Below are 23,503 nucleotides of genomic sequence, written 5' to 3' on the forward strand. Positions count from 1 at the left end.
TTCTAACACAGGTATTTTGGCTCATACGTAATTAAAAAAATCTAGAATGTAATTTGGCATAATGCTTCTGTTTGTCAGCTTTTTCCCCCTCAAAGGCCTGGCCAGCTGTCTTTACACCAATTTTTGGAAAAATCCAACTTTCCCCCACTGATTCCAAATACCACCTCAGGGTCTATTTCTGAGCCCTGCATTCTTCTCTATTTTGAATCTGCCTTTTTATCTCTGTATTTGCTAACCATCACTAGTGACAAATAACTTGTTAAGTGTCAGAGAGTAGGCTGTCAAGTCAGAAGCACAATCACACCTTCAGGCTTTGAGGAAGCTCACTCTGGCAACAGGTGAAAGGATAGACTGAAGTGGAGGCAGTGAATTCTAAGTCCTAAGGAGCAAGAGTCCAGACTGTCCAGCGCCAGGAAAAGGAGCAAGAAAGTGAAGACAACTGCAAGAGAAGGAAAACTCTCAAGGGCAAGAGCCTGATGGTTAACCAGAAAACAAACAGGGAGGTGGGAGGGGGGGTTCAGGATTGGGAACTCATGTACACCCGTGGCGGATTCATGTCAATATATGGCAAAACCAATACAGTATTGTAAAGTAAAATAAAGTAAAAATAAAAAAAAAAGAAACTAAGAGGAATCAATTTTTAATCAGATTATTAAATGTCATAAAAATTTCTTTATAAAAGTCGAGATGAAAAATTTAGAGTTTTTCAATATCTAGCTCTAAAAATTAAAATGTGTTATCATACTTTCATAATTTAAAAAATAAAGAATATTTAAGAAAAGAAAAAAACAAAACAAAACAAATGAAACTCCTCAGTGGAAGTTTCCAAATCTGTGTGATCACCAGCATCATCTAGGGAAGTTTAAGAAACAAAGCATTCCAAGATGGACAGGGAGGCTGGAGCTCAGTCCTCTGGGACCTGTTTTTTCCTGAAGTTCCTGAGTGACTCTGATGGTCAGCCGCCGGGAATCCCCATCCTGTTCGTCCCACTGGCTCCTGAGGGTGTCTGAGTACTATGGCCTGAGACTCGACCTAGCTGATCCTGAGCTAGACGGCAGGGTTACCAGGAAAAGGTAGAGTCAGCATGTCTCGCCCACCAAGTAAGAGACCCGGGGGCTTTTTCTTCCATCTTCGCTCATGATTTCTCTGTGAAGTAGGCATTTATTATCCCCATCTCACAGACAAGGAAATAAGACTTGAAGGCGCAAGAACCTGCCTAACAGCGTGTGACTAATGAGCAGCCGGACTGGCCCTGCAGCCACAGCAGATGGTTCCGGATGAAGCGTGTGAGCCCGGCCCTCCTCTGGCAGCTCCAAGAGTCCACAAGCCTGGGCTTCACCTCTCCCAGGGCCACCGCCCTTCCCCTTGGCTGCCTCCCCAACTTTGTGCAGTGTTTACTGTTTGCTGAAGCAGATAAGACTTAAGTTTCATCACCAGGAAAACCCAGAATAAGGCCCAATAAATGTGCTGACGTGCTTGAAAGACACTTGATCTTTGGAAATTGGGTTTCCCTAGAGCTGAAAGACTCGCTTACTGTACCTCGCACCAGTCTTTACTTCCTCGATGGGGAAAATGACAGACGTGAGCTCTAATATGTGAGACCGCCGAAGATCTGCCAGACGCTCATAATGACTTCTTAAGTCTGTGTTTTTTTTCTCTACCAGGTCACCAAGTCTGCGATTATGCCTCTGGATCTTCTCCTTCTTTTCCTGGTGCCGTTGTGCTCGAGTATAAAGTTTCTGATTCTTTTCCTTGGTTTTGAGGAGGCCTTCGGCATCTAAAATAAACAAGTCACACCCAACAATAAGCTCTGGAAACAGTTCCTGGGTACTGTATACTACCACTCCCCCACCACGGCTCCGAAGCATTAAGTGTCTTCCTGAATTATGTCTAAATTGAAAGCAAAACTTCAATAACATTAATGAGATGATGTTCACCAAGTATGGAGACCAAGAGTTTAGTTCAAGGAGGTATTACACACAGAGCAAAGGGGACCACCACTAAAATGATTCTGAGTCTCCACTGGTAATCAACATTAGTAAGCATCACTCCAGACTATCAAGTTCAAGTTAGGGAAGCTGGATTGTGTTTGAAGTTTAGCACACAAAGCACCTGACTTTCTTAAAGTAAACACTGAAGAATAGGCATGTTGGGCAGAAAAAATATTTAAGTTTGAAAAACTCATTGGAGACCTGATTTTCCTTAGGAAACTACTGAGTGTGGCTTGGGCTCCATTCAGAGAACCTGAGGACAACCTCACGGCCGGTGGTCATGCAACAAAGAAACAGACCACCACTCTGAAAAGTCACAGTGGGGAGCAGCACCCCCAGCAGGGTGGGAGTACCCACCATACACTAGCATTTTAACCACTGCAAGGGCCACCAGAGCCTGGCCACACAACCGAGAAATCAGACACCCATCCTGCCCAATATGTGTCCTTTTCACGAAGGTCCTAGGGCTTCCCAGGTGACACAGTGGTAAAAGTATCCCTGCCAGTGCAGGAGATGTAAGAGACGCGGGTTCGATCCCAAGGTTGGGAAGATCCCCTGGAGGAGGAAATGTCAACCCACTACGGAATTCTTGTCTGGAGAATCCCATGGACAGAGGAGCCTGGCGGGCTACAGTCCATGGGGTCGCAGAGAGTCAGACAAGACTGAGGACGCATGAAACTGAACCTAGGTTATTTCACTGCAGGCATAAACTTTCTTTTATACACACACATTTTTTTTCTTCTCTGATTCATCTTTTCACCATTCCTGATCAATATGAATGTCCCTAAGTCTATGGTCCTTTCACACACTTTCCAGTAAGTTCAATCATTTTCATGATCTCTACTGAGTTCTTTACAAGTACTCAAATGTATCTATCAATACCTAGCCATGGCCTGAGCCATATGGTGGCTGGATTTTTTAAATGACATTTTCCAGTGTAGTAACTAGGACCCCTTGAAGGTGGCAGGAAATCATCACAGACACCCAACCTGCACTAGTCACTCAGGTTCAGTCACTCCTCTCTCCATGTCATCTTCCCTGTCTGCAATCTGCTTTTGCTATTTTGGCAAATAACAGGTCAACTCAACTCTGAAATTTCAAATGCAATCCAATTTCCCTATCTATGCCGTATTATCATGCAATCATAACATGTTAAATCAAAAGATTCTGGAGAAATATTCATCAGGAGCTACAGTTTATAATTGGTATTTTAACAATAAGATTCTGGTTTTTTTTTTTTTTTAAAAAAAACACACAACAGGCTATTTCTTGAGCAGCAAACTCTTAATCTAATCTATAAACTTGAGCTTCTGGAATCCATTAACTGCCTTGAAATTGTTTGCAAAATTTTCTGAGTCTAGTGTAGATGGTGGCAAACAGCTTATGAACCTGGCAGGTCATCAAAGTAGAGCTACTACTTAAAGTGTGAACCATGGATCTGGCCCAAACCTTTACCAAACAAAACAAGCACAGAAGTAGAGAGTAAACTTAGGAAAAAAACAAACAAACATATTTTGACATGGCTATGTGATACTACCCTGGCATCCAAGTGTGCAATCACTTTTCTAGTAACTAATTTTATTATAGTTTACAGAAGTATTGATGTTGGTTTATGACACATTAGAAATGAAAGAGAAAAAAATGGTCTTCTACTACAGACAGCTTATGAACCATTGACCCCAGTCCCCATGAATGAGATTTTCATTTTCTAAGTTCAAGGCAGGGCCCAGATTCTCTCTAGATTTTAAAAATGGTTATCAGGTGACACCAATCATCTGCTAGGGATGGAAATCACAGCTAGAGAGTCCACTAGTGGAGAACCATCGGAGAAGGCAATGGCAATCCACTCCAGTACTCTTGCCTGGAAAATCCCATGGACGGAGGAACCTGGTAGGCTGTAGTCCATGGGGTCACGAAGAGTCAGACATTTACTGAGCGACTTCACTTTCACTTTTCACTTTCATGCATTGGAGAAGGAAATGGCAACCCACTCCAGTGTTCTTGCCTGGAGAATCCCAGGAACAGCGAACCCTGGTGGACTGCCATCTATGGGGTTGCACAGAGTCGGACATGACTGAAGCAACTTAGCAGCAGCAGTGGAGAACCATATCTCTTCTTATTATTTCCCATGGTTGTTGCTTTCAGTATTTGGGGGCTTTGTTGTGATTTAGTCACTAAGTTGTGTCCAATTCTTTTCCACCCTATGACCGGCCAGGCTCCTCAGTCCTCCACTATCTCCCGGAGTTTGTTTAAATTCATGTCCATCAAATCAGTGATGCTACCTAACCATCTCATCCTCTGCCACCCTCTTCTCCTTTCTCCTTCAATCTTTCCCAGCATTAGGGTCTTTTCCAATGAGCCAGCTCTTTGCATTGAGTGGTCAAAGTATTGGAATTTCAGCTTCAGCATCAGTCCTTCTAATGAATATTCAGGGTTGATTTCTTTTAGGATTAACTGGTTTGATCTCCTTGCAGCCCAAGAGACTCTCAAGAGTCTTCTCCGGCACCACAATTTGAAAGCATCAGTTCTTTGGTGCTCAGCTTTCTTTATGACCCAACTCTCATATCTGTATATTACTACTGGGAAACCTATAGCTTTGGCTAGATGGACCTTTAGCAACAAAGTGATGTCTCTGCTTTTTAATATGCTGTCTAGGTTTGTCACAGCCTTTCTTCTAAGAAACTAGCATCTTTTAATTTCATGGCTGCAGACACCATCTGCAGTGATTTTGGAGCCGAAAAAAATTAAGTCTGACACTGTTCTACTTTTTCCCTGTCTATTTGGCTTGAAGTGATGGGACCAGATGCCATGATGTTAGTTTTCTGAATGCTGAGTCTTGAGCCAGCTTTTTCACTTTCCTCTTTCATCCTCATCAAGAGGCTCTTTAGTTTCTCTTCACTTTCTGCCATAAGGGTGGTATCATCTGCATATCTGAGATTGTTGGTATTTTTCCTGGGAATCTTGATTCCAGCTTGTGATTCATCCAGCCTGGCATTTCACATGATATACTCTGCATAGAAGTTAAATAAGCAGAGTGACAGTATACAGCTTTGTCATATTCCTTCCACAATTTTGAATCAGCCATTTGTTCCATGTCCAGTTCTAACTGTTGCTTCTTGTCCCGCATACAAGTTTCTCAGGAGACAGACAAGGTGGTCTGGTATTCTCTTCTCTTTAAGAATTTACCACAGTTTGTTGTGATCCACACAGTCAAAGGCTTTAGCGTAGTCAATGAAGAAGTAGATGTTTTTCCACAGAGGAGCCCAGCAGGCTACAGTCCACGGGGTTACAAAGAGACAACTTAGTGACTAAACTAAAAGGATAATTGGGATAGGAGCCTATTAAAAGGAGCTGATCAAAGTTTTAAGCTTATTTATCAGAGAAAAGCACAAACTCAGTCAATTCAGCAATTGCAGGAGGTTCACAGATACCTGGTGGCAAACTCCTACTGTGAACATCCAGGGAGGAGGGGAAAGTGGGTGAACCCATGGTAAGTGATGAGTCCCTACGCTGCTGCTGACCCAGAGCCTTTGGAGGGTGCAAGCCAAACGGCACAGGAGAGGCGGGCTGTAGTTCTGAGACCTCTTCACCAGGCTGCCCTGTTTCTGTAGCTTATTAATCTCTGAAACTCCACGCGAGCACTTTATTAGGACAAGTTTTTCAAAGGCAGCTTTTATACCATTACCCACCACTATAAAATACCTGCTTCTGGAAGCAATGAGTAGACAAGAACGGGACTTACAAGGCATGACAGCAATCCATTTTAAACTTTAAACAACTGTCTTCAGGAATACTTATTTTTCTGAATACTTATTTTTCTTTTTTCTAAAATTTATCTTTGGCCTTGCCACATGACATGTGGGATCTCAGTTCCCTGACCAGGGACTGAACCCCCACCCCCTACACTAGAAGCTCAGTGTCTAAACCACCGGACCACCAGGGACGTCCCAGCAAGCACTATGTCTAAAGACACGGATTTCTAAGAGGATTCTCTTAAAATCTGGCAACTACCTGTGATAAAATATGAAGTATACAAATGTAATGCAAAATTAATACAAATTAAAATATGTATAAGACTCACTGATGGAGAAAAAGTCAGTATTTGCTTCTGGTGTGAACTAATAATTATACTTGATTACCAAGACTGACTCTGAGCTTCCTATCAGCTAAGGGAAATGGGACACATACAGTACTCAACTTTTTAAGCTAAGTAGTTTATAAAGGTTATCACATCTGCGCATGTGTTTATGTATATATCCACACATTTGTAAATATACATAACACAGATACATGTTTTATATATATATTTGAAATATATATATATATATATATATAAATTCTTTATACAAATGTTTTACAAACAGTAAAAGGCAACCAGTTAACTTTTCCAGGTTGCTATTGCCTCTACTACCCCTCCCCTTTTCTTTCCCTAGTTGACCAATCCCATGAAATTACACATGAGTCCTTTATCAGGGCTGGAGAGAGGTGGGAAAGTTACTTACTTTTCTTCATCTCTTCATTTCCTTTACATATAGTTTGTTTCAGCTGTTCAATCCTCATCTTGCAGGACATTATTTTCCATCTCTTAAAAAAGGCATGAAACAAATATCACAAATATTGGTCTCTTACAATTAATATGATTCTCTACTAGGGACACTACTTATCCTGAGGTGTATCTTAGAAAATGAAATGAAGAAATGTCCAGTATAATTGTATTTATTACAGCTTTTATAACTAGTGATTCAGGACAGAAGCTGCTAGGCCATTAAGAGAGAATGAGAAATAGTTCTTTTCTGTGTTAGTAAGTACAGAGAAAAAAGTTGACGCATATTATCTTAACCTGTCCTATCCAATACAGAGCTACTGTATGTGGGTCCTATGTGGCTATCTGAAAGTCAATGAGATTGTATAAAATTTAAAAAGAAAATCTGGTTTTTACTCCCACTACCCACATGTCAGGTGGTCCGTGTCGACACCACCTATGGCTAATGCCTACCACATCGGCAGTGTAGACAGAACATCTGTATCATCAGAGAGTTCTACAGATGCACTGCTCTAAATTTCCAGTGCTGGTTACTGAGGAGACTATCAGCTGTACTATCTCACTGATACAATAAGCAAATATTACTTACAGAGTAATAAAAAACTGCAACAGAGCAGAATTCCTTTTTTTTTTTCTTAATGTATAACTCATGTAAGATTTCTGGAAAAGCCCTGAAAAAATTTTATGAAACATGAAACTGCCTTTTTCCATTACCAAGATTTAGGTACGGCTTCCCCAAAGAGAATAAAGGATAAGTAAAAATCTGACATACTAGCTGGTTTTTAGAAAGTATGATTTATCTATTCCATGATGTCTCCACAAATGGGGACATCCGAAAGCTTACAACAACATTCAAATGCTTATAATGTTTAACACTTGTCTAAGTAGTGTGATGGTACAAGATACAGAATACATTACAGGACTGTTCAGTGGGGAAAATGCTCCCCTTTCCAAAGCACTGTGAGAGACATCTGAGAACAGATTCACAGGAACCGTGATCAATTTAGGAATAAACTGGCAATGAGATGTTTTCACTTTTAAAAGATATTAGTCTTTAAGAACCAATATTTTAAGTTTTTGATAGAAAAACTAGAAAACTTAGGAACTTATAAAAACTGGGATGAGATTCTTTACAAATAGTCTTTTATAACTTTTTTCCATACAACATAATTTGTGCACAGAACATTCGGAACATAAGCAGAATTCACTTATATCACATCTCTAAGTATTTAAAAATTATGAATGATGCTTATGATAAAAAAAAAGCAGGCATCACAAAAGAGAAGAACGAGACTGTCAGCCTGACTCCTTCCCACTATTCAGGGGTAACTGTGTATCTTTCCAGCTTTCAAGAGCATATATATTTAAAACACATACACAAATGGAATCCTACTTTACCCGAGCCTACTATTTGAATTTTTTTTCATTTAAAAAATATACCTTGGGTATCATTCCGTACTAGTGCATATAGACTGACCACATACTTTTTAACAGCTACGCAGTATCATAATCAGCTGATTCTGTTTGATGAATATTTAATTATATATTAATTTTACTAAGAACAATGCAGACAATCAGAATCTTTACCTGTAAATCTCTATATTCACATGCACTTTCTCAGGAGGAAAACTGCTGGATGTATTTATACCACATATGCATTATAAAAGCAACAAACCACCACCAAGCTGTCCCTCAAACAAATATGCAACATGCCCTTCCCCCAACAGGGAATACAAGCGTAGTCAATCAAACCCCGCGTTTTCATATGTTGTAATCATTTTGTCCCAGTTTATATTCATTTTGCCAGGGTCTTCAACAGATATAATTTTTAAACGTTTTATGTAGTATATCAAATGTTTTACTTTATGGCTTATAAAGGTCTGCTCACCTTCAGATTATATAAACACTCTCCCATATTTTCTTTTAATATTTTAGCTTATTTTTCAATTAACCCATCTAGAAAATGTATGTTCATGATGAGTAATTTTTTTAAAAAAAGAGCATCTAACTGTTCTTGTATATTTCTGTCAGCATCAGACCTCATAATTATTCATTATGGTGGTTCCATAATTAACTGCCGATACCCTGTTTTTGATATCTAAATGAAATATGTGAGAAGCCTGCACTAGAAATATACTCACAGAGAACTACTAAAAAATGATCACAAATAAATTTAAGTTCAAAATCATTTTTTAAGTTCTGCCAATTTAAAAACATCTAACCTCAAGTGTAAAGAATATTATTTAAATACTTGTTGTTCTTACCAATTGATCTGTCATCCATTTTCCTTCCATAGCTTTTAATACTCTGTATGGAAAAGAGATAAAGGAAATAAGCTCTTAAAATATTAAAATTGGTAAAGCTCAAAAATGCAAAATCAACAACTTTTTAAAATAAGGTCTTAGAAAACTCTGGATATACCAAAGTGGGGTATAAGTATTTTAAAATGTTTTCCAAATCCCCTACTTTCTGCCATGCTTTTCCTCACCTGCTTCCTTCTGCACTTTTAGTATGGCTCAGAGCCTTTCTGTAAATACAATAAACTTCCATAACAGCCATCACCTTTGCTCTCCATCATAATCAATAATTTCCATCAGTTGTAAGTAATAATAACGAGACCCTGATGTTGGAAAAGACTGAAGGCAAGAGGAGAAGGGGGTGACACAGGATGAAATGGTCGGATGGCATCACCGACTCACTGGACATGAGTTTGAGCAAATTCTGGGAGATAATTAGGGCAGAGAAGCCTAGTGAGCTGTAGTCTATGGGGTCACAAACAGTTGAACACAACTTAGCAATCCAACAACGTAAGATAATTCATGATCCAAAATGCTATCATCAGTTCCCCTACTTTAAAATGGCACTAGTCAGTGTAGGCTAAAATTTGTTCTATAGAATGAAGTGTTCTACAGGAAAAAAGTTAAGTTTCTATGTTACAGTAAGTCAGAGAAATGACTGAGTAAAATAAATCCAAGCAGGTTTCTCTAATTCAGGGCATCTCTGAAGAGTTAATCTGCTCATAAATGTGTTAATCATGTCTGGGGTCTGAAGGGAGAGCAGTGACTGGACCAACTTGGGACAAAAGGTTCTACAGGATAATTTCCAAATCCAGAGGATGAGAGATTTGTCAGGGGTGCTTGTTAATACCTGATTTCTGGGCTTCCCCTCAGACCTACTGAATCAGAATATCTGAGGACAGACTCCAGAATCTACATTTTTAACCAGAACACCAAGTTAATTTAATCTTATGTGGATGATCTAGAGATCACACTTTGCAAAACCTTCATGCAGAAGAATAAAGACAAAGAGACGCAATAATGTCCTACATGAGCCGCCACCACTAGTATAACATGCTTTCTGTACTGGACCCATTCACCAGGGTCAGCTCTCTGATTCACCCATTTAGTCACTGTGCCTGCTGTTAACCAGGCACCATGTTTGATCCCACTGTTTTCCAGAAACCTGACAATCTCTTATTTTGGTTTCTCCCAAATACAGTGCTCTTCACATGTTGAGATCTGTATCCTAAATTCAATAAATCAGCAACCCACATATCTGCATACCACAGCATTGAAATAAACCAGGTGGTGACCAGATAACCCCCACAAATTAGAAAGCAAAATGAAAACTCACTCTTTTTGAAATTCTTCTTGCTTGCTCTTAAGCTGGCTTAACCTTTCCTTCTTGTCTATAAACCTGTAAGAAAAAAATGCAGCATTTTATTTAAATGTTCATTTTTTTTCAGTCAAATGAAATTATGCAAATTCCTGAGAGCCAATCATTTCTGCAGACTCATCCAGAAATGTCACTGTCCAAACGTATCTTCTCGATGGGATGCATGCAGCTGCCTATCATTTTACTTAAAACTAGGTTCATATTCTCAGCTTTAAAACTCTTTCATGGATTTATAAAATATGTCTATAGGTTTCTTCATGCCTAGGTTAAATTATCTTCCAAAACAGGCAAATCAGAGCACTAAAGTGAGTTTGAATCCAAGGAAACTGAGGCTTCCATTATAAATAACTGTAATTATTAAACTTAACTGAACCCTGCTCTCATCTATAAATTGGTGCCTCAGTTCAGTTCAGTCACTCAGTCATGTCCGACTCTGCAACCCCATGGACTGAAGCATGCCAGGCCTCCCTGTCCATCACTAACTCCCAGAGTTTACTCAAATTCATGTTCACTGAGTCTGTGATGCCACCCAACCATCTTATCCTCTGTCATCCCCTTCTCCTCCCACCTTCAATCTTTCCCAGCATCAGGGTCTTTTCACATGAGTCAGTTCTTCGCATCAGGTGGCCAGACTATTGGGAGTTTCAGCTTTAGCATCAGTCCTTCCAATGAATATTCAGGACTGATTTCCTTTAGGGTTGACTGGTTGGATCTCCTTGATGTCCAAGGGACTCTCAAGAGTCTTCTCCAATACCACAGTTCAAAAGCATCAATTCTTCAGTGCTCAGCTTTTTTTATAGTCCAACTCCCACATTTATACGTGACTACTGGAAAAACCATAGCTTTGACTAGACGGACCTTTGTTGGCAAAGTAATGTCCTATTTTTTCTCACTAAATTTATTGCTAGTCATTACGGCTAGCAAGTCACTATTATTAACAAAGTTAAAAGGAAAGAATATCACATCACAGATCATTTTTTATATTTGTCAGTATTCTACCCTTATTTTCTTCCTGCTACCTTATTAGGGATTTAGTTTGCTTTTTTTGTTTTTTTGGAGTGTAAGGTAGAAACTTCAATCGTCAAATTTAAGCCTCTCATTAAGTTACAAATTTCCACCAAAGTATTGCTTAAGCTAAACCCTTAACATTTTTGAAATGCTGTATTTTATTCTTTAGTTTGAAATTTCTAATTTTCCACAAAATTCCCTCCGATCAAGAATTTATTTGTAAGTGTATCACTCAATTTCCAGATATACCAGCTTTTTAGGTAACTTATTGTTATTTTTCTACTTTAACTCTGATGTGGTCCCAGAATACATGAGATTTCAATCTTTTAATTTGAGATTGTCTTATGGCCTTGCACATGATGCACTTCACCTTGGTGAAAGTTCCATGTGAACTTGAAAGAATGTATATTTTATAGTTCCTGGGTACAGAGTTCTATAAGCATCAACCAGCTGAAGGTGGCAAGCAGTGATATTCAAATCTTCTAGATCTGTGCTGTTCAACACAGCAGCCATCAGGCGTATGTGGCTACTGAGTACCTAAAATGTGACCATAATGGCTCTAAAAATCTCTTCCTTAAAATAATAGTAAAATAACCTCTTCCTTAAAATAAGAAAAAATTTTAAAATGTATGAGTAATATCACGCAACAGACTGGTTCAAATTGGGAAAGGAGTACATCAAAGCTGTATACTGTCACCCTGCTTATTTAACTCATGTGCAGAGTACATCATGCGAAATGCCAGACTGGATGAAGCACAAACTGGAATCAAGATTGCTGGGAGAAATACCAATAACCTCAGATATGCAGATGACGCCACCCTTATGGCAGAAAATGAAGAAGAATTAAAGAGGAAAGTGAAAGAGGAGAGTGAAAAAGTTGGCTTAAAACTCAACATTCAAAAAACTAAGATCATGGCATCTGGTCCCATCACTTCATGGCAAATAGATGGGGAAATAATGGAAATAGTGACAGACTATTTTTTGGGGGGGCTCCAAAATCACTGCAGACGGTGGCTGCAGTCATGAAATTAAAAGACTCTTGCTCCTTGAAAGGAAAGCTATTACCAACCTGGACGGCATATTAAAAAGCAGAGACATTACTATGCCGACAAAGGTCCATCTAGTCAAAGCTATGGTTTCTCCAGTGGTCATGTATGGATGTGAGAGTTGGATCATAAAGAAAGCTGAGTGCCAAAGAATTGATGTTTTTGACCTGTGGTGTTGGGGAAGACTCTTGAGAGTTCCTTGGACTGCAAGGAAATCAAACCAGTTCGAAAGGAAATCAGTCCTGAATATTTACTGGAAGAACTGATTCTGAAGCTGAAGCTCTAATACTTTGACCATGGGATACAAAAAACTGACTCATTAGAAAAAACCCTGATCCTGGGAAAGACTGAAGCCAGGAGGAAAAGGGGACAACAGAGGATAAGATGGCTGGATGGCATTACTGACTTGATGGACATCAGTTTGAGCAATCTCCAGGAGCTGGTGATGGACAGGGAAGCCTGGCGTGCTGCAGTCCATGGGGTCGCAAAGAGTCAGACATGACTGAGCAACTGAACTTAACTGAATCTCATGCAATGATTCTGAATTGAGCTAACGGTGGCTTATTAACTACTTTCAAAGAAATAAAGAAAAAAAAAAAAAAGAAATAAAGGTAATGTTACCCGCCATGGTAACATGGTATGGAGTCCAGAATTAGGCTTGTGGCTATCTCCTGATTTTCCAGTCTAAATTAAAACAATTCAACAGAATCGTAACATAAAACCAGAACCATAACAGCCCTAAAAATCTCTTCCTTAAAATAATCCAGACACAGAAGTCTAACACACTATTTTTATAATCCCACATCTGAAATATCCCTGGATATCTACTTTTAAATGGAAGGGATAAAATGCCCTAATTATGACTCTGCCATTTTATAGTCACTGAAAATGTACCACATATATTAAACAAGAAAGCAAATCAGACAATATTATATGTGACAGAATTATATACTTAAGTGGCTAAATTAAATTAAAAATTCACTTTCTCAGTGACACTCTCACATTTCAACAGCTACATATGGCTGGAGGCCACTTTACTGGATGCAGAGATATGGAGCATCATTGCACAGAGTTCTACTGGGTAGTACTGCAAAGGCCAGTGAGGGGGTAACTACAGGAACCATTAGAAACTCAGAAACCAATGTAGAATGTGGACAAATTCATAGGTTCACCAAATAATTTATCAGGCTTTTACTATGTGCCCCAACTTACTACAGAGCATTTTACAGAATGTTAAGAAATCTAATCATTCATTTTCTGCAACTGGCTGTGTGCTAGACATGGTACTTGTTATATGCTTCCATTTCCTTATATTGAAAATGAGAAACAAATGTGGTATTTACGTCTCCCTTACTGAGGTAACGTGTGATTCATGCTCTTGATAACCTGAAAGGAGATGACAAACTCACAAGATTCATCAACCTGTGTAAACAAAGGGCTGACACGAAGGAGAAAATCCTGCTTTCAAAGGCTGTAAAAGTGCTCCTTTCAGATCTGTTGTAAAGATTCCACTTTGCACTGACACAAATTGGGATGATGACACTGTCCAGCTTTATATCAGGCTGGTTAGTTCTCCTGGGTTGTTAGAAACAAACCCAAACTTAAAACACAAAAATAAACAAACACAAACTTAAAACACAAGCAGGAGATGGCAATTCCTCCTGTACCGAACGCTTCATGAGCAATGTCATTCTTCACGAAGGAAATGAAAAAACAGGTAGTGTGAACAGAGCGAAAGAGCAGATGGTATCAAGGAATGTGCCCGGTCAGCAAGCCAACTGCTTACCAGCACCTCATCCATTCTCTGCATTTTCCAGTTCTGGACTCATGGAGATAGATTAGGGAAGGAAAAAAAAAGAGAAAAGGAAAAGGGGGAAAGGCATATTTTATTTTATACACTGTCTTTCAAGCTGGGTTTATTACATAAAATGTTCTGTATCTTTTTCCACGTCTCATTATAGAATTTCACTGAATGGACATCATGTAACTTGTTTACAGAAACTCCTACTGAGGAACACTGCCATTGCTTCCAACTTTTTACCACTATCAATAATGTTAGAAATGAATATCCTGGTGCACAAATCTTTTAAGCTTTTAGGTTTCTCTACAAGAAATTCTTATAAATAAACTGCTAGGTCAAATATTTTCACGCCAACCTCTGGCAGTTATCTTTAAATTTCTTCTGAAATCATTTCATATGATATTTCCAACCCTACCAGCCTGTTCTCATTCTCTCAGCTCTGCAATTTTATTCTTTACTAACTTGACTGGCTTCCCACTCTCTTCCTTCAAAGACAGTTTACAATTCATTTACTTGCCTTTCTTCATTATTTCTTATTGGCTACTTTTCATTTGTTATTCTATGTCCTTTATTCACTTTTCTATAGTTTTTTTTTTTAAGGGTTATTAGGAAAATTAGCTATTTTCCTTTCATACATCTTAAAATTCTTTCTCAACTTTCTTAGTGACTACTTATGGTTCTGCTCTACAAAAATTCCAAAATTTTGTGCAGATACATTTATTCATTTTCTTGTCACTGAATGGCTCTATAGTTTTGCATTGCTTTCTGAAAGAGATCTGCCAGTGAACCTGTACCATGCATAAGGGCTTTTAAACAGTTTTTTAATATTTTTTTCCCAATTTAAAAATGTCTTTTGTGTTATTTACCAAAATTCCTCCAGACTTGTACTTGCTTTTCTCCCCCCTAAAAAAGGATTCCCTTAAGTTGACTTTAAACGGTGCCCCTGTGACAGAGACTGGTGAGAGACAGGAGCAGGCGGTCACACACAGTCTGGGGCTATCAATCCAAGAGACGGCGCACAACCCAACTCAGGTTCTGGAGTCACGTCTGCCTGAGCTGCCACTTGAGGACGGGTTAGAGGTGGCCCTGCTAAGGGAAGGAAGGCATCACAGGCAGAGGAGATTCTGCTGTTTCACAAGCTAGGAAGTTAATCTGTCCTGCCCCAGAGAACTTCACCACACCCGGGGGACAGCAGGGTGACGAGGATCAGTTACAAATGTGATCCGTCATTGCTCCACGCTGCGCCATGGCCACAGATCGTCCTGGGTGACTGAGTGGATCTGGCCACAAGCAGGACTGGTCACCTAAGTCTGTCCCATGAGACCAGAAAAGCAGCACCCAGGCATGCGCCCTATCAGGAATCCTATTAATTCTGTGCGAGATGATCAATAACACCGTCAGACCACCGACTACACCTTGCTGAGCACTGACTTGGTGCCTTTCATAAAAGAACTCTCACCTTCCATCTGCCTGCCCAGTCCTTTCCCTCATTCTAGTGCTTTACATTCACTTTGTGCCTAGGGTTATGGCAACAGAAAAGTCCAAGAAACCCTCTTCCTGTATTTTAAGAAAGGTAAACAGAACAACCCCACAAAACTTTCAAATATGCAATTGAGGGCCTTAAGAATTAGTCAACCCTTATATTCCTTGGGTTTCTTAAATCTGAAAGGAGAAAATAAGCACTGACAGCGTTCAAATTAGTGGGGGGGGCGGAATTCCCCGCAGCTCTGATTTGGACACAGGTTTGGTGAAGAGGTGATGATTCTGGCTCTAGAAATAAGGCAGCAAGACTTATTGGGCAAGAAAGAGCACAAATTTTCTTGGAGAAGAGCATAGCAATCTCTATTATACAAGCAGAAATGGTTAAAGAACTGAGTATTTCTTCAACTAGGATACTATCAATAACACAGCAAAAATTACTAGCATTCACATTTTTCTCCCTCAAGTTCTTTTAGGCATTCAAGGGTATGACGCTTATGGACAAATGCAATATGAAAAGACATAGTCCTTATCAGAATAGTCCTTCTACCTTATGTTAGAGTATTTAAAGTATGAGGAAACACACAACTTCAACAACGCGGGTCTCATCAATTGTAAATACTACAGTACCACACGGTCTGAAGTGGATTCAATCTGTGGATGCAGAGCAACCGCGGATAAAAAGAGGGCTGACTATAAATTATAGGCGAATTAACCCCTGTTGTTCAAGGCTTAACTGTAGTAAAAACATACTCCACTGGCAGCAATGAAGGTTAAGTCATTAGCACAAAGTACAAACAGAGCACTGTTAAGTTTCCTCACTTGTAAAATGAAAATAATGATTATCCTACTTGATTATAGGGATTAAATAAGATAAATGTGAAAGCATCAGGTACAGGCATTTAACAGGCAATACAGGCTAGTTTCCCTTTTCTTCATCGCAATCAGCGATTTTGCACTTAATCCTACTAATGTATTAAATTGAGTATATACATAGGTATGTATGTATGTATTTCAGATCTGGAGGTCAATGTAAGAATGAGCATAGCCCAGCAGTAAGTAAGGCACAACTACTCTGAGCGTCCTCATCTTAAAAACAGGTTAATAACTCATGGTTTTGTTAGCAGGGAACAAACGAGACAATACTTGTGAAATCCTTTTACAAATTCTGAAGGGTACACATAATGGTTAAGAGTAGCCAGTGATACTGATTGAAACAAGAATTATACTTTCTTAGGAGATCCGCATGTATTGTTGGAAATACAATTAATAAGCTACAAGGGTTGGGAGCTGTGACCCTTCCTGAAAGAGATAACCAAAGAGCAGCAGGTTGATTAAACTCTTGTCTCAAGATGGGGAGTCCAGGTACCTATGGAGCTTTTATTCTGCTGAGTGGGGTACACAGATGTGGGTCCAGAACCGAATCCTCATGAAGACAAACTTTTATATAAGCTAAGGACTGACAACCAAAAAGATACTGGAGGGGAACAGAAATGTCTCGAGAGTAGCTTTTAGGATGCATCTTCCTCTCAAAATCTTCACTAATGTCTAAAATTTCTTGCTGTTCTCTATCCCACTTCTCAATTTGTCCAGTGCCCATATTTGTTTTGTGGTAAAAATGTAGTCCTCAATGCCTAAAACTCATCAGTGAAAGGAGTGCTGTATCATTCCTGATGCTGTGTACATATGAAAGCAATATCCATCTGCTCATAAAATGCCTTTCTTTTTGATCCACACTTTAAAATAACTGGTTTCTAAACCAGCACGTAGATGTTCCTGGGTATCCTCAGATTATCCCCCGTCTCATTCTTACACCCTATCATAAACTGATAAGCAATTTTTTCCAGTTTTGAGTGGAAATATTAGTTCAACTTGTCAGTTATTTATTGGGTAACAGTGTTATTTCTAGTATCAGATAAATGTTTAATCCAGAAAACTACATTCCTGTTAATAGACCTGCGCTTTTAAAATGTTCTCTGGTACAAGATTCAAAGGAGATGGTGTTGAGAGTACTGCTTAAAAGCATTCCTCTTCATCTCTTAAGGAAGCAAACAAGTGAAAAGACAGACACAAAAGCAGAGATGTGGGTACTGTCTCAGGACTGGGCTGAGGTGGGAGATGAGGAAAGGATAGTGTTGATGAGGGTACCAAGGCTATAAGGAACTGTCCCACTGAATAATAACCAAAAATAAAAACCAAAAGTGGCAAGTTCAAGTATTTTTCAATCAATCTAACTGCCAAACTCATACTGTCCACAAAACTACATAAAGATGCATGTTCCCTTCTTAGAAGTCAAAAGAGTTATTAGGAGACACATTTATTCTTTAATATTGAATTTTCCTTGAACTGCTAAACCATTAGAACCTATATATTCAGCTAGTCTATTAATGAAACCTGAAAAAAACCTACATTTATAGGAACTTTGATATGTACATCACATTCAAGATCCTTGCAGGCACAGCTATTTTGGTTGACTTACTGAAAAGAACCAGGGGTTAAACAAAGGTTATTTAAATCATGCTGAAGCTTCCATATTTTATTTCCAAGTGGTTTCCCACAGTCAGTGAGTTTTCTCATAAAGCAAGAGGGGAAAAAGGGTGTAAAAGTAAAGCACAGAATACAAAATTTTTCATAAGTACTGAAGACCAGAGACTATCTCACAATCAACCTTTAGCCCAAGATATTTAAGGCTTATTAGTAGTCAGCGTAAATCCTCGAGAGCAGAAACCTGCCTTTCTCTTATCTACTGGAATACTTCACGCCAATAACTGTACCCAATGAGCTCAGTCCAACTGATCTGGCCATCAGGACAGGGTCCTGGGTCTCAAGAGATTCTTGTATCCTACTACATGCTGGACACTGGTTAGGGAATGAAGGAAAACAAGCAAACTCCTCTTTAGAAATACACACTTCAGAAAAGGGGATGATTGAAAGAGAAGTGAAGCTGTCTGTTATCCCTAAACCTTAACTTTCTCATTTCTAAATTCTGAATGATCCTGGTATTTATTTTTCACTTTTCTGCTTCGTCATAAAAAGAAATCCACTGTAACACATCCCTCTCCTGAAAATAATCTGTATTTCAGTTTCTAAAATGGTCTTGCCTTTACCATTCCCTTCAACAATCTGCTTATTACGTTCCTCCCCAGCGCTGCACTAACCATCAGGATGGGACTGAACAAAAGCAGAATTCACTCCTGTGTGGAACTACTGATACATTCTGGATGCAGTTACCTTCCGCAGATAAGTGACACCACTTATCATGCTCAATACCATGAAAGAATTGAGTACTGTAACAGAAATGGGGGGAGAGATGAAGTGGGGACCTACCTGAGTGAAGGTCAGGCAAAGTCTCGCTGAGGAAGTGACATTTAAGTTGAGACATGAAAGGCAAAATGCTCATTAGGAGGAACAGTGTTCCAGGTAGAGGGAATACTAAGGAAAAAGGCCCATGGGTAGAAGAGTTCCATGTGTTTGAGGATGTGAGAGAAAGCCCAATTACTGAGCTGTGAACATGAGGGAATGTGGTGAGAGTTTACTTTTTTTGAGTGCTTAATACATGCTAGACATCGTGTTAAGTAATTCAGTTCATGCTCTTATGTAATTACTACCAGAAACCTATGAAACTTCAAAATCACATAACAACTGGTGGAGCCTGGATTCAATTCAATACAGCTTGAATCCAAAGATCACATTTTAAACTCAACCTTACAGCCAAAATTACAAGGTAGGCAGTAGCCAGATAAGGCTTAATAAGCACAGTAAAAAGTTTGAATTTTATTTTCTATAAAGTGAAAAAACACTGAAGGGTTTAAGCAAAACAGTGAGTTATCTGATTTACATCTCTACTGTGGCTGCTGTGTGAAGGCCAGAGGGTGGCTAGGGAGCTGTACCTGTAAAAGAAAGAAAACAAAACTAGTGGCTAGGAAAGAAATGATAGCGGTCTGGACTAGAAGTAGACAGGTTCAAGATCTACTCTGAAGCAGATCAAACTACACCTGTCAATGATTTGGATACGTGGAATAAGAAAAAAAGGAAAAAGCTAGGACAACGTCCAGGTTTCTGGTTTAAGTAACAAACGGGTCATGGAGTATAATAATGAAGTGGTGCAGGATCAGATTAAGTTTGGGAAGGAAGGGTAGATGGATCCAGTCATTCAACGAATCTTCATTAAGCTTCTACTACGAGGATATAGCAGAGTACAAAACTGTCTTAAAGTTTTCACAGAGCTAACATCACTGGAGTGAGAGGCAGTTACAAATTAATACGTAAACCATAAGATGGTGATAGGTACTATGGAAAACAAGGTATCACGTTGTGTGGGGAAGAAAGTTACTATTTTAATGGAATGAATGGTCAGAGTTTCTCTGTAAGGAACAGAGGCCTACGGATTCAAAGAAAGTAGCCTAGAAGCCTAGAAGAAAGGAGTTCCTGGCAGTCTGAATAAGACTGAGGCAGGAGTGTTCTCAGTATGCCTGAGTACTGGCAAGGAGGCCATGATGTTTTGCAGAGCAGGTAAGAGAAGGAAATGGCAACCCAATCCAGTATTCCTGCCTGGAGAATCCCATTGAGGGAGGAGCCTGGTAGGCTACAGTCCACAGGGTTGCAAAGAGTCGGACACGACTGAGCTACTTTACTTTACTAAGAGAAAACAATAGAATGGAGAACAAACAATATAGAACTTCGGATAAACACTTTGGCTTTTTTTTTTTTAAACTTTGGGTAAAACAGGACACCCCTGGAAGATGTGAACAGAGGAATGGAAGAATGGAATTAATTTGTCTGCAATATGAGAAATTACACTATGAAGGAGAAAAGGCAGAAGCAGAGACTCAACAGGCAATAATCCTCTGGTGGACCAGAAGGGGAGGTAGTGAAAGGGCTGGGATTAGGATAGGTTTTGAATGGCAGATGGGATTTGTTGATGGGATAAGACGGTAGCATTAAGAGAGGAGTCAAGGAAGACTGGAAGACTTTTTTTGCCTGTTTCAAAGAATTAGGTCATCATTTACTGGGTTGGGATGAGCATGAGAAAAATAGATTTATTATGGATAACCATGAATTCAGTTTGCCATATGAAGATGGAGATTCTCACTACAAATTTAAATACAAATAGAGCAGGCAGCTGTTTTCTCAATTTAACAAAGGCCTAGGTTGGAGAAACAAGTCTGGCAGTCTTCAACCTATAGATGATATTTAAATTATAGGAATAGATCTAGGAAAAAGTATATAGAGAAGAGGATCTAGAACTGACCCTTGAAAGACATTTCCATCTCATACCTAGTATTTTTATAATAAAACTTTTAATTCTTAAAGCTATTACTTATTATATCAGCAGTTTCTAAATTCATCAACTACATCAATGAGAAAACAATGATGAATTACAAGATTATATCATACAAATCTTCTCAAAATAGAAAGTAATGAACTCCATTCATGATCAGAAGACTATCAGAAACTCAAAAACACTTTCAAATACAGATGTTATATAATCCAGTGGTTAAGTGCATGGCATATGGGTTCAGGCTGCCTGGAATTTAATTCTGGTCCCTACCCTTATTATTTGTGTGACCCAGGGCAAGAAACTGCGCAGCTCCCTTAGCAGTAAATTAGGGATAATATACTTATTGGATTGTTCTTAAGGTGTTACTATCTGAACTTTTGCACTAAAAAAAATTAGCTGGCTTACTGTCACTAAGTTATCGAAACAAAAGTTGGGACTGAGAAAACTTGCAGCTAACCACACTAATTTTACAATCATTTAACCAAGAACTTGTTTTAGTCACTAAGTCTGTCCGACTCTTTTGTGACCCCATGGACTGAACCCCGCCAGGCTCCTCTGTCCATGGATTTCCCAGGCAAGAATACTGGAGTGAGTTGCCATTTCCTTCTCCAGGGCATCTTCCCCACCCAGGGACAGAACCCGGGGCTCCTGGATTGTAAGTTGTATTCTTTACCACTGAGCCACCTGGAAAGCCCAGGACTTGTAGGCCTCTGTTTAAATTTCAAAACGAGGCCAAAACGTGTTCTTAAATTCAATTCTCTAAGGGCTTGCACCTCCCACTCTGCATTTGTAAAACAGAGGGAACACATCCTCAAACTCCTTAACATTCAAAACAATCTTTGTAAAGAGGAGAAACTAGCTAGACTAGTTTATACAGAGTAAGTATGTCTGATAACAAGATCAATCTGTGACACAAACTACCAGGGCCCGAATCCCTCTTAACCAGTTATTTGATTCTCTTCTGGCCTCTTCTCTAGAAAATGAATGTTCTTTTGAAAATAAAGATTAAACCAAGCTTTTGCTTGAGCGAGTAACAAAGTACCGAGAATCCAACTCTATGGCAATAATAGAAGACCTCTCCACAGGCACCACCTAGTACCAGAAGCACCGTGAGGTCAGACTCCACTCGAGTGGGTTAGGAGGAAACTGCGACCTCTCCTCTTCGGGCCTCCATCCCCATCCCCATCCCCTGGGAGCAAAGCACCGGCGCAAAGGAGCTACCTTCGCTACCTCCTCCTCTTTTCGCTGGGCTCCGAGGCCCAGACTCGGCTCCAGGCTCCAGCCTCCGAGCCAGTGGAGACACCCAGAGAAGACAATAGCGCACGGGCGGCTGCCGTACCTTTCGCGGTCGCGGCCGTCGAAGTAGACGAAATCGCCGCTCTGGACGCACTTGGCGCAGGTCAGCCGCCGGCGGGTGGTGTTGCAGAGCGGGCAGCGCTCGACCGCCACGTACAGCCCCTCCGCGTCGTCCACAGAGTCTACCAGGTCCCGGGCGAGCGGCTGGGGCCCGCAGCCAGGAGCCTCCTGCGCCTGGGCTCCCTTCCCACTGGGAGACGCCATGATAGCATGAGAGCAGAGGCAGTCACGTGGGATTTTGTTTTCAACCAGGTGCATCTTGGGTGAGGAGGAGGGGCCTGGGAGGGGCCTAGGGAGGCTCCAGGAGCTCGGCGGGAATCCCGCGAGCACCTAGCCTGACCTCGCCTACCCGTCAGCGGCCGCTGGGTACGAATTAGGTTAGAGGAGGGGCGAGGCGGCGCAACAGAGTGTCGTCAGCGGCTCCTTCACGTCCAGGCTACAAATTAACGCCACAAACTTGTGCAAGAGATAGTAATACAGTGCCCCCAGGATTTGGGGAAGACAGATTGCGAACGCATAAGGGAATTTCTGTCATTAGCTGTGGATACTTACTAAATTTGACTAAAACCACCGCAGAGTTGGATGAGGGAAGTGGGTCTTGGAGCGAGGGGGAATTATGGCTCATGTGATTTCGGGGCAAATTCCTCACCTCCCCTGTGTTCACGTGGAAAAAATTTCAGTGCCCACCCAACGTCGTGAGGATTAACAAGTCAATCCGTTTAATAGTAATCTGATAGTACTTTGCCAATAATAACTAACCAGTGGAAACAACTGTACTGAACGTGTAAATCACAGTTGGATCTTTATGAAAAATAAATTTTAATGTCCAGCATTCTGCTTCTATTCTCGGCCATATTCCAAGAATTTCAACTAGGTAGTCTTTTAACATGGCTTGATTACTCCAAATTTCTTTCTGTGAGGATAAATAAGGTGGGCCAGAGGATTATATCAGAGTAATTGGTGTTTGAATATGCCTGTAAACTACATAAGAAAAAAATTGGGCTCATAGGTCAAATGATCCAGACCAGTGACTCAACAGGATTATTTTGGCAGGCTATAAATTAATGACTGCCTTAATTTCTCCCTTCAACTAGGGCTTCTCTCCCAAGTTCAGTTCAGTTCAGTCGCTCAGTCGTGTCCGACTCTTTGCGACCCCGTGTGTCGCAGCACGCCAGGCCTCCCTGTCCATCACCAACTCCTGGAGTTCACTCAGACTCACGTCCATCGAGTCAGTGATGCCATCCAGCCATCTCATCCTCTGTCATCCCCTTCTCCTCCTGCCCCCAATCCCTCCCAGCATCAGAGTCTTTTCCAGTGAGTCAA

At 40.2% G+C, this 23,503-nt stretch overlaps 1 protein-coding gene across 1 annotated transcript in view; it reads right to left on the bottom strand.

The window, feature by feature from the left end:
• Positions 1-22,384, bottom strand: part of ATG14 (autophagy related 14) — a 37,289-nt gene extending 14,905 nt beyond the window's left edge. Inside the window, exons 1-5 of the mRNA XM_052646692.1 lie at positions 22,164-22,384; positions 10,168-10,230; positions 8,799-8,841; positions 6,494-6,575; positions 1,540-1,777 (exon numbers count right to left, since the gene is read on the bottom strand). Coding sequence (XP_052502652.1) covers positions 1,540-1,777; positions 6,494-6,575; positions 8,799-8,841; positions 10,168-10,230; positions 22,164-22,384 — 647 coding nt within the window. The remainder of the gene's footprint in view (positions 1-1,539; positions 1,778-6,493; positions 6,576-8,798; positions 8,842-10,167; positions 10,231-22,163) is intronic.
• Positions 22,385-23,503: the final 1,119 nt, after the last annotated feature.

Source organism: Budorcas taxicolor, chromosome 10 (assembly GCF_023091745.1).
Source record: "Budorcas taxicolor isolate Tak-1 chromosome 10, Takin1.1, whole genome shotgun sequence".
In the NCBI taxonomy this organism is placed as follows: Eukaryota; Metazoa; Chordata; class Mammalia; order Artiodactyla; family Bovidae; genus Budorcas; species Budorcas taxicolor.